The 15,763-nt window shown below is 46.5% G+C and overlaps 1 protein-coding gene across 1 annotated transcript in view; it reads left to right on the forward strand.

Annotated features, from left to right (window-relative positions):
• The window catches only part of KIF21A (kinesin family member 21A), a 443,437-nt gene that overhangs the window by 153,941 nt on the left and 273,733 nt on the right, over positions 1 to 15,763 (forward strand). The window contains 2 exon segments of the mRNA XM_029617139.1: positions 4,384 to 4,533; positions 8,316 to 8,450. Coding sequence (XP_029472999.1) covers positions 4,384 to 4,533; positions 8,316 to 8,450 — 285 coding nt within the window.

The raw sequence follows: 15,763 nt of genomic DNA on the forward strand, positions 1-15,763 counted from the left end.
TCAGCATGGTGCGATTTCCTACTTTTTCCTGCTTGGACAGCCTATAGCTTGGGAATCCTGCTTGTCCTCGGGAAAAGCAGAGTTGCTTACCTGTAACAGGTGTTCTCTGATGGCAGTCCTCACAAAACCCACCCATCTCCCCTGGGAGTTGGTTTTTCCATGTATGAGCTATATCATGAACTAGGGGACTCTGCCTATTGTGCAGGGTGATAACTACAGCTGCACATACTCAATAGTGTATGTTTGAAAGTTCTAGAATCTTTGAGATCATAGTTCTGGACCAGGCCCCATCTGATGATGTCACCCATCTGTGAGGACTGACATCCTGCTGTCCTCTGAGAACACCTGTTATAGGTAAGCAACTCTGCTTTATATGCGGATGTTTGATCAATTCACAGTCTATAGTGTGTAAACAGTGACAGGAAAATTAAAGAAATATCATCTCAATTGAGAGTCTTAGTTACACATGCTGCTTTTACTTTGTTTTAAAAGAAATTATTCAGTTTCTAAATGGGAAAATTATGATATAGGACAATGGAACCAGTTTGGTGCCAAGAAAATCCTTGCAGAGAAGTCTGTGGAAGGCATGAGTCTACAGAAAAAAATACTGCAGGCTCTCTAATAGCATCAACAGTGGGTGGTGCTGTCATAGTGATAAAGCAGTCATATTGTGAAAAGCAATCCATATTGTTAGAAAACCCAAGGGAGAAGTATAAAGAAAAAGCTGGCTGCAAAATTCCATTTTACATTTTTATTAGATTTAGTTCACTTCTTTTTCATTGGTAGTTCAAGGTGAGTTATATTCAGGTAGAGGAGTTGTTTCCTTTTCCCCAGGGGGCTCACAATTTAAGGGCCTGATTTACTAAGCCTTTTCTCCCATTCTGTGCCTATGGGAAAGACAGGTAAATGAGACCCTAAGTTTGTATCTGAGGCAGTGGAGGCTGAAGTCACTTGCCCAAGGTAACGAGGAAGGATCACTGTGGGAAGCAGGATTTGAACCCTGGCTTTTCCTGGTTCTCAGCCTGCTGGTAACTTTGATGTGGCACTGTCATAGGAAGGGTAATTTTCAAAAGGACTTCTGCACTAAAAACAGTGCTTTATGAACAAAAAAGGCCTTTTACAAAATTGCCCATTCGATATGCAGGTAAACTTTTATATGCATGTGTCGTGTTTGTATTGCAAGTTTACCTGGATTGAGCGGAGATGTTCCTAGGAGTGATGCTGGAGAGAGATGTTTACTTAGACGCATACTTTTGGGCCTTTTTTTTTTTTTTTTTTAAATATGCAATGTTAGTAAATTTTCCCATGACAAAATTTTTTTTTTTTTTTTTATCCAGCAGCATTAGTTTACATAATGCTGTAGAAGGAAAAGCAGAGATGTTGCTGAATACATAAACAGCAAATATAACCGCTGCTGGGTGAGAGATGCATGACGCATAATCTTGAAGGGATTAAATTCCAGGAGAAAAATGTTGAGAAGCCTGCGAGGTGGGGGATATCCAGGCTGAGCAGTTTACGCTGCCGTCAGTAGTAGCAGGTGGGCTCATTGATTGTAATGGGCTTTCCTGCAGTAATGTTTCTGTGTTTCCCTGTTCGTACCCAGATCAGTCAGGACTCCTGGGTTTGCATCCCTGCCAGCAGATGGAGACAGAGAAGGTTTCACTGACACTGTGCTTAACATCATGTGCTACCTGCAGTCCCTCGGTATTTTTCTGTCTCCAGCAGATAGTTATATGTGCAAAATCCTGCAGTCTGGAGAGATCTAAAAAGAATAAAGTAAAGAAGGAGAGTTTTTCCTTATCCTCCCAGATGGTTGTGAGGGCCTGATGGGGACATCCACAACTTGGTTTTGAGGTGGATGAGCAGAGGGTTGGTGACCCTTCTATTAACTCGTCCAGTGGTGCTGTGGGGTGGAGGTTTGGTGGTCCAGATCCCTCATCCCCCACAAGGTAGCAGTGGTCCTGTCTGATGGCTCCTTAATTTTTTATTTTGCTATTAAAGTAAAAAAAAAAAAAAGCTGTGTTTCCTGTCTTTGCCGTGCTGGGGCTTGCTGGGTAGGTGAGAGATTTCAGTGGAACATTAGGCAATCGTCCGATGGGCTCCCTGATGAGTTTTTTACTGCGCACAGGTCCTTCTGCTTCAGGTGCCTTCAGACCACGAGGCATGGTGTGCGGCACTTCTTGCTGCGCCTGCAAGGGATCGTGCAGCAGGCTTAATAGGCAGTGTCTTTGCTTTGGGTGTGTAAAGGGAGGTGAGTGCTCTTCGGATTTTTCTCTCCTTGTGCCTAGACCTGCTGCAGGGGAGGCAATTTCGTGTGCCGGAATGGTGGCCATTTTGTCGAGCATAGTAAAGCTGGCGGCGGTGGCAGCGCATCCGGCAGGGAGATCCCCTCTAAGGCTTTTCCCTGCAGTTCCTGTGTTTTCAGGAACCATGATTGACTTTGAAGGGGGAGGATTTTCCTCTCGATCCTGCAGATTTGGGGGTCTGATGATTTTCCCCGGGGTGTGTGTGTGTGTGTGTGGAGTATTCCCAGATTTTTCCCACTAATTTTGTCCTGATAATGCATAAGGCATATTTGGCCAAAAAAGCAGCTATTGAGCGCAAGGCCAGGTCGGGGGGGGGGGGGGGGATCCAGGTCCTGGTCCTGGTCCTGGTCTGCCTTGGAAGCGGGAGTTCCCTCCACGACGAGATGTATAGACGCGTTCGCAGGTCTTTGGGCCTGTTTTCAGCTCCTAAGATTCCTCGGGGGGACACACATGATTCAGACGACACTGATGATGTTTCGGGGGTGGGCCTGGAATGGCAGACCCAGATGCCAGAGATGCAGATCCTGATGAGGTGCCTGTGGCAGAAGGTGATGATCCCAAGGTGGTAAGGCTTTTCTGCAGGAAGGAACTTTGGCCTTTGATTCTGCTGGTGGTCCAGGAATTAGGAATCAAGCTGTCACAAGAGGTATCTGACTTGGAGGGCGCGAATCCCATCCTGGATAGGTTGCATGGCCCAGCGAAGGCTTTTCCTTTCCACAAGTCTGTAGAAAAGCTAGTGAATCGTGAGTGGAGCACTCCAGAATCTGGCTTAAGAGTTGGTAGAGCAATGTCCAAACTTTATCCATTACCGGAGGAGACCTTGGAGCTCCACCATCTGATTGACATGAAATGATGAGACCACTTTTGGCAGAAAAGAAGGTACCGAACGTAATGACATCCCTGACGCCGAAATCTGAAGAAAAGGATCCTGACATGACAAAGGCTGGATATCCGAAATCCTCCTGGCCGAGCATATAGCAACCAGGAAGACCACCTTCAGTGTCAAGCTCTTCAAAGATGCCCTTCTGAGAGGGTCAAAAGGAGCCTCACACAATCCCCTAAGGACCAGATTGAAGTTCTAAGATGGACATGCTTTCCTAACCGGAGGCCGCAAATTTTTTGCTCCCCTCAGGAAACGTAACACATTTGGATGCACTGACAGCAAATGGCCCCGCAAGCTACCTCGAAAACAGCTCAAAGCTGCCACCTGTACCCTCAGTTATATACCAGACCTTTGATCAAACTTCTCTGAAGGAAAGTCAAGATGTGAGACCATAGTGTCTAGCGAATGCACTTTGTTGGCACTACACCAGGAGTCACAGGCTTTCCAAAACCGAAAATAGAACAGCATGAAAGAATACCTGGCCTGCAACAATGTGGTAATGACTGGCTCTGGATAACCCTTCTTTCTCAGCCGTCTCCAGGCTACGAGACAAAAGTGATCCGCCTGATCCCAAAAACTTGGACCTTGGTGGAGAAGATTTGACAGATGACTGAACTATAGAGGCCCAATTATAGCCTTATTTACCAGATCTGCGAACCATGGGTGATGAGGCCACTCTGAAACCACCAGAATCACATTGCCGGAATGTTTCTCTATGCTTTGTATCACCTTGCCCACTAGCGGCCAAAGAGGAAACACATACAGCAGTATTCCCCGGGGCCAAGGAAGCACCAAGGCATCGATGCCCTCTGCCCAGTGCACTCTTCTCCTGCTGAAAAAATAGGGGGGCCTTGGCATTCCGTCTTGTCACCATCAGGTCCAAATGGTCCAATGCTTTGGAACGCTAGGAATGCACAGTCTTCCCTAGCATGTCCTTTTTAGTGTGGCAGCTCATTTGATTATTGCATCTGGTGCCCAGGAGAGGTGGTTATGTGTGCATTAGTAAAACGGGCGCTCAATATGTTTTTATTGCATTGGTTCCTAAATGTTGCCCCTCTTGGAGGAAGAGGGAACCTATAGTAGAATTCAGCACTAATTTTAAAGCTTTAATTGCTGTTTTATTGTTTGTACAAGAACATGTAGTAGTTGCTAATATTATAAAGCCCACAAGTGACGTTTTGTATTTCTTTCCAGCTTTACAATGAAGAAGTGCTTGACTTGTTTGATACAACACGTGATATTGATGCAAGAAATAAAAAGTCTAACATAAAAATACATGAAGATTCAACTGGAGGCATTTATACAGTAGGGGTCACAACTCGAACTGTGAACTCAGAAGCAGAGGTAAGACTTGGCAGTGCATTAGTAGATTTACTGTAGCTTCTCTTTGTTAATTTCTCTCTGCCCGTCCTTTGGAGTGGGAAAAGTTATGTAGGTTTCTTATCTAGATTTATTTATTGTATTTATTTATATTCCATCTTTCAGCCACTTCAAAATGGATTACATTCAGATACTGTGGCTATTTCCCTGTTTTCAAAGGCTCACAATCTGAGTTTTGTACCTGAGGTAATGGAGGACTAAGTGACTTGCCCAAGGTCACAAGGAGCTGCAGTGGGAGTTGAACCCTGGCTTTCCTGGTTCATAGCTCGCTGCTCTAATCACTAGGCTACACTTCCACTCTGTTTCTCTATCTGTATCCATAAATTTACTTTTCTGTTTGCTAACTGAATTAAGTTTAGTAGTGATCAAATAACTGCTTCATTGCTCTTTAAAAAGTCTGCCAGTATCATCTGAACACATAAGAACATGCCATACTGGGTCAGAACAAAGGTCCATCAAGCCCAGCATCCTGTTTCCAACAGTGGCCAAACCAGGCCACAATAACCTGGCAAGTACCCAAAAACTAAGAAGATCCCATGCTACTGATGCTAGTAACAGCAGTGGCTATTTTCTAAGTCAACTTTACCGTATTTTTTGCTCCATAAGACGCACCTAGGATTCAGAGAGGGAAAATTAAAAAAAAAAAATTTGTGCTAAACAGGCTCTGTCCCCGAGCATCTGTGCGGCTTATGGAACAAATTAGAGGTGTGCATAACATTTTTTTTCTCCCTATTTTGTTTTTGGATCTGGGGAGGGCCATTTCGGTCCACTCCCCAGATCAGAAAACTTTTATCTTTCTCTTTCTGTGGGACCCCCTCCCTCAAAAAAAAATCCATCCCGACCCTTTAAATTAATTAACAACCCCCCACCCTCCTGACTCCCCAAGACCTGCCAAATTAATTAACTACAACCCCCACTCTCCTGACCCCCCCAAGACCTGCCAAATTAATTTACTACAACCCCCCACCCTACTGACCCCCCCCCCCCCCCCCCCCCAGAGCTGCCAAAAGTCCCTGGTGGTCCAGCGGGGATCCAGGAGTGGTCTGGGAGCGATCTCCTGGACTTGGGCCGTCAGCTGCCAGTAATCAAAATGGCGCTGACGGCCCTTTGCCCTTACTATGTCACTGGGCCGACCAATGGCAGCGGTAGTCCCTGTGACTTAGTAAGGGCAAAGGGCCTGAGGAGGAGCGAGGTGAGACAAATTGCTGATTCGGGAACCTTACCGTGGCAAGGAGAGGGCGAGGAAGGCCGGCTCGCTGAAGATTTCCCTATTTGCTGCACGCCGACGTCATCAAGGGGCGACTGGCTTGTGCACAAAAGCCAGCCCCCTTCGGCGTTTCCCTTGAGGAGGAGCGAGGTGAGACAAATTGCTGATTCGGGAACCTTACCGTGGCGAGGAGAGGGCGAGGTAGGCCGGCTCGCTGAAGATTTCCCTATTTTCTGCACGCCGACGTCATCAAGGGGCGACTGGCTTGTGCACAAAAGCCAGCCCCCTTTGGTGCATCGTCGCCGTCCCGGCGCATCGCCAAGGAGCGTGCAGTATTGAAGGAATACACTTGAAAGAACTGAATTACTCTGAATCGAGTTCTGTGAGGTCAACTTGAACTGTGAGTTAGAACATTTATTCCTTCATATGTTCTGTCTCCCTTGCTCTAAACCTCCACAACCACTAGGAGCTTGATAATAATATAAATAAGGAAGGCGAAGTGTTGGAAGGCTGAGACTGTGAATAAGATTGCCTGTTTTAATTATGCCACATACTAAGAGGAAGGCTAGGATTAGGGAGGTAATAACTTCATCTCCCAATCCTATGCCTGTCCAAACGCAGATATCATCCTTCTACTCGCCAGCCTCTGTAAAAGAGCCAGTGGAATTGGCCGCTGGGGAAACTCCCACGGAGCGGGTGGAAGGCCCCTTGGCCGAGACATCTCTAACACCTGGCGCCCCTAAAACTCCTCCTCCTCCTCACAAATTTTCTACTGATAGTGATTCAGCTAAATCTCTTTTGAAATAGAAGGAGAAGGAGACCAAACCCAGGAGGGCCAAATTGGATCTATAATCTCTGAGGGTAAATTATTACCTTTAAGTGAAACGGAAGAAATTACAATGAGCTCTATTTGGTCTGCATTAAAATCATTGGAAGCAGCTATAGTAAATTTGACCAAAACTACTGAGTCAACAAGTCAACGTTTCAAGAAACTTGAGACTGTGACCTCAAAACTAGATGGTAAACAACAAGAAATGGATATGAGGATAAATAATTTACAGAGTTGTTCTCAAAAACTCACAAAAATAGAAATTGTTTATGATAGAAGACTTGAGTCAATTGAAAATTCACTGCGCTATCTGAATTTGAGAGTTTTAAACTTTCCAAAATTAGATATGATTACACCGAGAGACATGTTTAAAGAATATCTTAGTGCTGTCTTAAAAATGCCAGAGAATGCAATTCTTCCTCTAGCAAAAATATACTATGTAGAAACAAAAAAGAAAGGTGTAAATTCAGAGAATAAGATCATAGAACCACAGTTGAACATTTCAGAATTAATTGAGTCTTCCCTAGAAACAGAAATACCAACTAGAGCTACCTTGTATGTTTCCTTTGTATTTCCAGCTGATAGGGATGCAATACTTCGTATGTTTATGAGGAATAGGATGCAGAAATTTCACGGGGCCCCCATATGGATTTATCCAGACTTATCTCGTCAAACCCAGATAAGGAGGAAGAAATTCCTTGAAATGAAAAATGAGGTAGAACGTATGGGAGGGAAAATGCTAGTAAGGTTCCCGTGTAAATGCGAAGTTATGCGTCAGAATCAGAAATTTATTTTCTATGATACTACCCAACTAAGAGTATTTTTAGATTCTCAAGCCCAAGAATCCTCGGTTATGGGTTAAGAGGCATAAAAGGATAGACAGGTGCCACCTTATTTTTTTCAATTGTACAATGTTTCCTTAAACCGCTTGAAATATTTAAAATAGAAAACTCCTAGTGGATTATGGTTAAGTTTTTCAAAGATACAAATGGTTTATTGTTTCAAGTTATGATGATTATTATTGCTTTATTATATACACATTACTGTATCTGTAATTATTTTCCTTTTGTATTTGAAAATAAGCATAAATAAAAAATTAAAAAAAAAAAAAAGTAAGGGCAAAGGGCTGTCGGCAGCCGACGGCCCTTTGTACACAGTATTCAAGGAGCGGTCTCACCATGGAGCAATACAGAGGCATTATGACATTTTCCGTTTTATTAACCATTCCCTTTTTAATAATTCCCAACATTCTGTTTGCTTTTTTGGCTGTCACAGCACACTGAACCGATGATTTCAATGTATTATCTACTATGACGCCTAGATCTCTTTCCTGGGTGGTAGCTCCTAATATGGAACCTAACATTGTGTAACTATAGCATGGGTTATTTTTCCCTATATGCATCACCTTGCACTTATCCACATTAAATTTCATCTGCCATTTGGATGCCCAATTTTCCAGTCTCATAAGGTCTTCCTGCAATTTATCACAATCAGCTTGTGATTTAACTACTCTGAATAATTTTGTATGTGTGGCTTAAATGAAGGGTGGTTATTCAAAAGTCTCTCCTTCTCTTCCTATGAGGAGACAATCATTTTAATCCCAATCAGGAATTGAAAAATTTGGTCGGTCATATTACTACATTGCCACTTTCATAGTTAATATTTTCTCTAAAATATTTAGCTTACTAATGCACTTTTTTTGTTTTGTAGATGATGCAGTGTTTGAAGTTAGGTGCGTTATCTCGTACCACAGCCAGTACCCAGATGAATGTGCAGAGCTCCAGATCACATGCAATTTTTACTATCCACTTGTGTCAAACCCGGATTTGTCTGAAAATGGACATGGTGTGTATTGTTAACTGTTTTAGAGTTGACTGGTTCTGGCTATGTAAATCTTTATTTGTTTAAGAAGAAAGTCATATCATTAATACCTGTGCATTCATTATAACACAACCAGCTCTTTTAACTGTTCGTTGTAAATATTTAAAATGCTATTAACCTTTTCTTTTTCCTTCCTCTCCCAGTTTAAGCATCCCTGTTTTTTGTAACTGCTTTCTTCCGCACAACAGTTCCAGTTTGTTTTTTCTTTCTATGCACCACTGTTTTAATGTAAACCAGCATGATGTGATTTTATCATGAATGCCGGTATATAAAAACCTTAAATAATAATAATAATAAATAATTAGATGTTAATGTAGACTAGTTAAATTTTTTACAAATTAGGGTAGGCAGACAGCTACTGATAGTTTTTATGTACAAGTTGTCCTGTTGGGGTTAATTTGAATGACCCAAACTGACTAATGACTGAGCTCTGTTGCTGAGACCAGGTTGGGGGCTCTCATATCTTTGGGGGCATCTTCTTTCATCATCTTTGCAAGATCTTGGCACAAAGCTGATTTCAACTCAGGCTGCAGAGTGTTGAGCTCCAACAGAAAAATACTGTGGCTTTCGAGTCTCATTTATTCTCCTTTTCTTCTGTAGTCCCATAGCCTGCCCTCCTATTTTACACTGCATTCTGCTTTATATGAACTCAGGGTAAATTTTAGGGTATGCAGAGTTAGAAAGATGATGCAGCTGGTGCATCTCACGAAAGGGAATTCGTTTGAAGGAGTGGGTACAGACTAATTCTTTAAACCAGGAAGACTCTGACCTGCTGGATGGGGATGTCACAATCTGGGCATGTCTTCAGAGCTGCCCACATGGATGCAAAGTCCATGGACACCTTTTACCTGCGGGCTTTGCATCAGTTTTCAAAGGGAAAGTCTGCGCTTGCTTGCGTCCCCGTTTGAAAAATTGCCTGGGGTAAAAGTACCTGCAGACATTTTACATCTGCTCTTTCTGTGGGTACAATTTCCATTGGGAAATGTATGAACTTTGAAAACATAATCTAGGTGCGCGGTTTCCTTTCCCTGACCTAAACCCACCCCCTCCCCCTGCAATGCCTACTCCTACTGTGGTTAACGTAATGTGCGGCGTTGATCCCCATGTGCGCTTTTAGACATGTAAAGAATGGGCAGAAGGCTTTTGAAAACTGTACTTTATATTTCTCACAGGACAAGCAGGATGGTAGTCCTCACATATGGGTGACATCATCAGGATGGAGCCCAATCACGGAAAACTTCTGTCAAAGTTTCCAGAACGTTGACTGGCCCCTACTGGGCATGCCCAGCATGGCACCAACCCTGCAGCCAGCAGGGGTTCCCCCTTCAGTCTTCTTTTTTCCGCGCAGCAGTAGCCTCGCGGTTTAGGAGCTCTGAAGAGATTCCTGACAGGAATTTTCCTCACGGAATTAACTAGAGTTAAATTGCCCCACAGGGGTCCCTCTCTTAACTTTTCTCAGGCCGCGGTACTCCGGTAAGTTTTTTGGCCGTCTTCCGTCGATTACCGTCGAGTTTGGCCCTTGCGGCCTACTGGCCGTCGACCGTCCCGCGACTCGATTTTTTTCGGTGGCCATGGCGTCTGGGTTCCGTCGGTGCCCGGACTGTACTCACACCATGTCGATAACAGACCACCATGGAGTCTGTGTAATGTGTTTAGGCAGTGAGCATGATGTCCTGACTTGCACCAAATGTGCCCTCATGACACCAAAAGGTCGCAAAGCCAGAATGGAGAAGATGGAACTCCTCTTCCGTGCTCAGACCCCGACGCCGTCCATCGCATCGACGTCTTCGGAACCGGCACCGTCGACGTCACGCCAGCATTGTCCGGTGACTGTCCGCCATCGACGTCTTCACGGCCATCGACTCCGGCTACTCCCCCTCAGGATCGAGGGGATCGCAGGGAGAAACATCGCCATAGACAACTCAGGACTCGGACCGTCGAGGGAGCGAAATCATCGACCTCGCCACCGTCCGAGCCACCGTCGAAGAAGCCCCGTCCAGGAAAGGCACCAACCATTCCTGCGACCGGGTCACCGAGGCCACCCTCACCTGACTGGGGTTTGGGAGTCGCGATTCCGCCTGTAAAGGTGGTCCCTCCGACTGTGCCTCTGCCTCCCTCTTCTCCGGAGCCGGGGCTTCTTGCTCCAGGTCTCCGAGAAGAGCTGGACCGGCTGGTTCAGGAGGCCATCGACAAGGTGATGCAATGGCTCCAGGTTCCTCCGGCACTGACACCGGCACAGAGAGTGGAACCGGTCACCGACCCGATTGCAGCAGCGCTGGCACCGCTGCTATCCCGGATAGAGGCGCTCATGACGGCCCTTCCATCGGTGGTTCCTGGGTCTCCGATGGCTCCGGTGCCCTCCCCATTGACAACTTCATCGGGAGGAGAAACACCGTTCCGCATTCCTCCTTCGGGAGTTCTGCCTCAGCCATCGATGTCAATTTGTCCCTCGCCACCGATTCAGCCATCTGTGCCGATACGTCCATCGGCGCCATCGAGGCCTTCGATGCCGGCACCGATGCCTTCCATGCCATCCTCGGTACCCCCCGGTGATTCCCTCGATTTTCTCGGAGCCTCAACCGGGGCCTTCGGGTATCCAACCCCTTTCTCGTCCTACAGGTCAGTCTGCTGATCCTTATGACACCTGGGGTGATGATACCTCCACAGACACCGATGACTTACCTTCACCTCCTTCTCCTACTGAAAGTAGAAAGCGTTCTCCTCCAGAGGATCTTTCTTTCATTAATTTTGTGAAGGAAATGTCTGAGTTGGTCCCTTTTCAACTTCAGACGGAACAGGATAATAGACACCAGATGATGGAGTTGCTCCAATTCCTGGATGCCCCTAAGGTGATTACTTCTATTCCCATTCATCAAGTTCTTCTTGACCTCCTCAAAAAGAACTGGGAGAACCCTGGATCCATTGCTCCAGTCCATAGGAAAGCTGACACTACATATTTAGTGCAGTCAGCCCCTGGCTTTCAAAAATCTCAGCTCGACCACCACTTAGTTTTGGTAGAATCGGCTCAAAAGAAAGCAAAAAGGACGAAACCTCACTCATCTACTTCTCCTGTTAAGGAACAGAAGTTCCTAGACAATATTGGTCGAGTGTTCCAAGGAAACATGCTCATCTCCAGAATTGCTGCTTACCAGCTGTATATGACCGAATACAATAGGGTCATCTTCAAACAGATTCAGGACTTCTCTGAAACCCTGTCTGACCAATTGCAAGACCAGCTTCAAACTCTTGTAACCAAAGGATTTGAGGCAGGAAAGCATGAGATAAGAACAGCTTACGATATCTTCGACACCTCTACTAGAGTGTCTGCAGCTGCTATTTCGGCAAGACGATGGGCCTGGCTCAAGTCTTCCTGACCTTCGCCCAGAAGTAGAAGACAGGCTCTCTGACCTGCCCTGTATAGGAGACAAACTGTTCGGTGAACAGATCCAGCAGATGGTGGCTGAATTAAAGGACCATCATGAGACCCTTAAACAGCTCTCATCGATACCTTCCGACTTCCCCTCAAGACAGCACTTCAGGAAGGACTCTAAGAAGTCTTCCGTCCAAGGAAGTCCTATCCTCCACCAGCAAGGTCCCGAACTACGAGACCTTATCAAAAGCCTCAGCCTCGCCAGGCCCGAAAGCAAAAGCCACAAGCAGCTCCCCAGCCGGGGCCTGCTTCAGGTTTTTGACTTTCACTTGGAGAGCAGCAGCCTGATTCCTCTGCCAAGCATACCCGTGGGAGGTCGATTGTGCCACTTTCACAACATGTGGCACTCAATCACAACTGACCAATGGGTGCTAGCAATCATTGCTGAGGGTTACCACCTAAACTTTCTCGCTCTGCCACCGGACTCACTACCCCTGCAAGCGTGGAGAGTATCCGACCACTCCGTCCTTCTGGAGCAGGAGGTTTCCCTCCTTCAGTTAAGAGCAATAGAACCGGTCCCACTCTCTCAGCAAGGCCTAGGGTTCTATTCCCGGTACTTTCTGATACCCAAAAAATCTGGGGGAGTTCGTCCAATTCTGGGCCTACGTGCTCTCAACAAGTGCCTCCAGCGGGAAAAATTCAAGATGGTAACCTTGGGCTCACTTCTACCTCTTCAACAAAGAGGATACTGGCTCTGCTCTCTGGACCTCCAGGATGCATACCCACACATTGCGATCACTCCAACTCATCGCAAGTACCTCAGGTTTTTAGTAGGCTCCAAGCACTATCAATACCAAGTGCTTCCGTTTGGCTTAGCGTCTGCACCACGAGTCATCACCAAATGCCTTGTAGTTGTCGCAGCTTTCCTCAGGAAAGAAGGTGTTCACGTCTACCCCTATCTGGACGACTGGTTAATCAGGGCTCCAACCCAGCAAGCCGCTCGGTTGTCCCTCGATTTGACCCTACACACTCTACTTTCTCTAGGATTTCTCGTCAATTATGGAAAATCCTATTTAGTCCCATCTCAAAACTTGTCGTTCATTGGGGCAGACTTGGACACTTTGCAGGCAAAAGCCTTTCTACCTCGACAACAAGTGCTAACACTCGTGGCCCTTGCTCACCAGTTGCAGTCTCAACATACAGCAACAGCTCGCCAATTCCTCGTCCTGCTGGGACACATGGTGTCCTCCGTCCATGTTACACCAATGGCCCGCCTGGCCATGAGACTCATGCATTGGACTCTGAGGTCACAATGGATTCAAGCTGTTCAGCCTCTGTCGACCATTGTCCACGTCACCAACTCTCTCCATCTGTCTCTTGCCTGGTGGAAAGATCAGAACAATCTCCTCCAGGGACTGCCGTTTCAACTGCCAGATCCTCAACTCATTCTCACCACCGACGCCTCCAACCTCGGGTGGGGAGCCCACATGGACAGTCTACAGACACAAGGATCTTGGTCTCCAGAGGAAGCGAAACATCAGATAATCTTCCTAGAACTTCGAGCAATGAGATATGCTCTCAGGGCTTTTCAGGAACGTCTATCAAATCACGTCATCCTGATTCAGACGGACAACCAGGTGGCCATGTGGTACATCAACAAGCAGGGAGGCACAGGTTCCTTCCTCCTGTGTCAGGAAGCTGTGCAGATTTGGGCGGAAGCGCTCTCCCACTCGATGTACCTCAGGGCCACCTACTTGCCGGGAGTGGACAATGTCTTGGAAGACAAGCTGAGTCGCGTCTTCCAACCACATGAGTGGTCTCTCAACCCCTCGGTAGCGACCTCAATCTTCCGACAATGGGGATATCCTCAGATAGACCTCTTCGCATCCCCTCAGAACCACAAAGTGGACAACTACTGTTCCCTCATTCGGAGCAAACGCTCTCACCCCAGAGATGCATTCTCTCTCTCATGGGCAACCGGTCTGCTCCATGCATTCCCTCCACTTCCTCTTCTCTCGAAGACTCTTGTGAAGCTACGTCAGGACAAGGGAACCATGATCCTGATAGCACCTCACTGGCCACGCCAAGTGTGGTTTCCCATACTCCAGGATCTCTCCATCCGCAGGCACATTCCCTTGGGAACGGACCCGCATCTGATCACTCAAAATGGCGGATGCCTACGCCATCCCAATCTTCAGGCCTTGTCTCCGACGGCATGGATGTTGAAAGGTTAATCCTTCACCACTTAACCTTTCAGATTCGGTTTCTCGTGTCCTGATTGCTTCACGGAAGCCTTCCACAAGAATCTTATTCCTATAAATGGAAAAGGTACACATCATGGTGCACTTCGCAGTCCCTTGATCCCTTTTCCTGTCCAATACCAAGGTTTTTGGACTATCTCTGGCATTTGTCAGAGTCAGGTCTTAAGACATCTTCCATCAGAATGCATGTCAGTGCGGTAGCCGCCTTCCATAAAGGTGTCGGGGATGTCCCTATATCAGTACAACCCCTCGTAACACGCTTTTTGAAAGGCTTGCTCCATATCAAGTCAACTTTACGTCCTCCGGCCCCTTCTTGGGACCTTAATCTGGTTCTCGGTAGGCTCATGAAACCACTATTCGATCCTCTTCACTCCTGTGACCTAAAATATCTCACATGGAAAGTGATTTTCCTTTTGGCTATCACTTCAGCTCGTAGGGTTAGTGAGTTACAGGCCCTAGTTACCTATCCGCGTTACACTAAACTCCGCACTCACCCTAAATTCTTACCTAAGGTAGTTTCGGAGTTTCACATGTAGGAAAGCACTCCTTATAGACCCAGGCATCCCCTAGTTTACCACTTGTGTAAGACCTTCTCCTTTTTCTGTAGCCGCTTGCTACCTCAATGTCCAAGTTCGCTCCACCTTGTTTTTTGTAACTTTGCCTCTTGTTCAATGTTAAGTTAAGTTAATGTTCACCCCTTGTTCCATGTAAACCGGTATGATATGATACACATCATGAATGCCGGTATAGAAAAGCGTTAAATAAATAATCAATCCATCATACTACCTACCTTCTTTCCCAGGCCCCATTCCAATCCAGGGGAACAGGCTCTGCCTGCCCTTGACTGTAAACGGGCTCTAGCTTTCTATCTAGACCGTACAGTTGCCCACAGGAAGAGCACTCAGTTATTAGTCTCTTTCCATCCCAACAAATTAGGGCAACCTGTGGGTAAGCAGACTCTCTCCTCCTGGTTGGCGGACTGCATATCTCTTTGCTACCAGCAAGCAGGCATTCCTTTTCAAGACCATGTTAAAGCATACTCTGTGAGAGCCATGGCGACTTCAGTAGCACACCTGCGATCGGTGCCACTTCCTGACATTTGCAGGGCTGCCACATGGAGTTCTCTCCATACCTTCGCAGCCCACTATTGTTTTGACAAAGCAGGAAGACAGAATTCCATCTTCGGCCAGTCTGTCCTGTGTAACCTTTTTCCAACGTGGCGTACCCACACCCTTCCGCCTGCCCGGTGGGGTTCAGGATGCCCTCTACCAAATTCCACCCCAGTTGTTGTGCCTGTTGCACGCCGTTGGGCACATTTGGTGCATGTTCGGACATCTTCAGCTCGGTACTCACCCATATGTGAGGACTACCATCCTGCTTGTCCTGTGAGAAAGCAAATGTTGCTTACCTGTAACAGGTGTTCTCACAGGACAGCAGGATGTTAATCCTCACGAAACTCGCCCGCCTCCCCGCGGTGTTGGGTTCGTTTTCTTATTTTATTTTTCGGCACTGCCTGTAGCTTTCAAAACAAGACGGAAGGGGGACCCCTGCTGGCTGCAGGGTTAGTGCCATGCTGGGCATGCCCAGTAGGGGCCAGTCAAAGGTCTGGAAACTTTGACAGAAGTTTTCTGAGATTAGGTGCCATC

This window comes from Rhinatrema bivittatum, chromosome 9 (assembly GCF_901001135.1).
Source record: "Rhinatrema bivittatum chromosome 9, aRhiBiv1.1, whole genome shotgun sequence".
NCBI classification, from domain to species: domain Eukaryota; kingdom Metazoa; phylum Chordata; class Amphibia; order Gymnophiona; family Rhinatrematidae; genus Rhinatrema; species Rhinatrema bivittatum.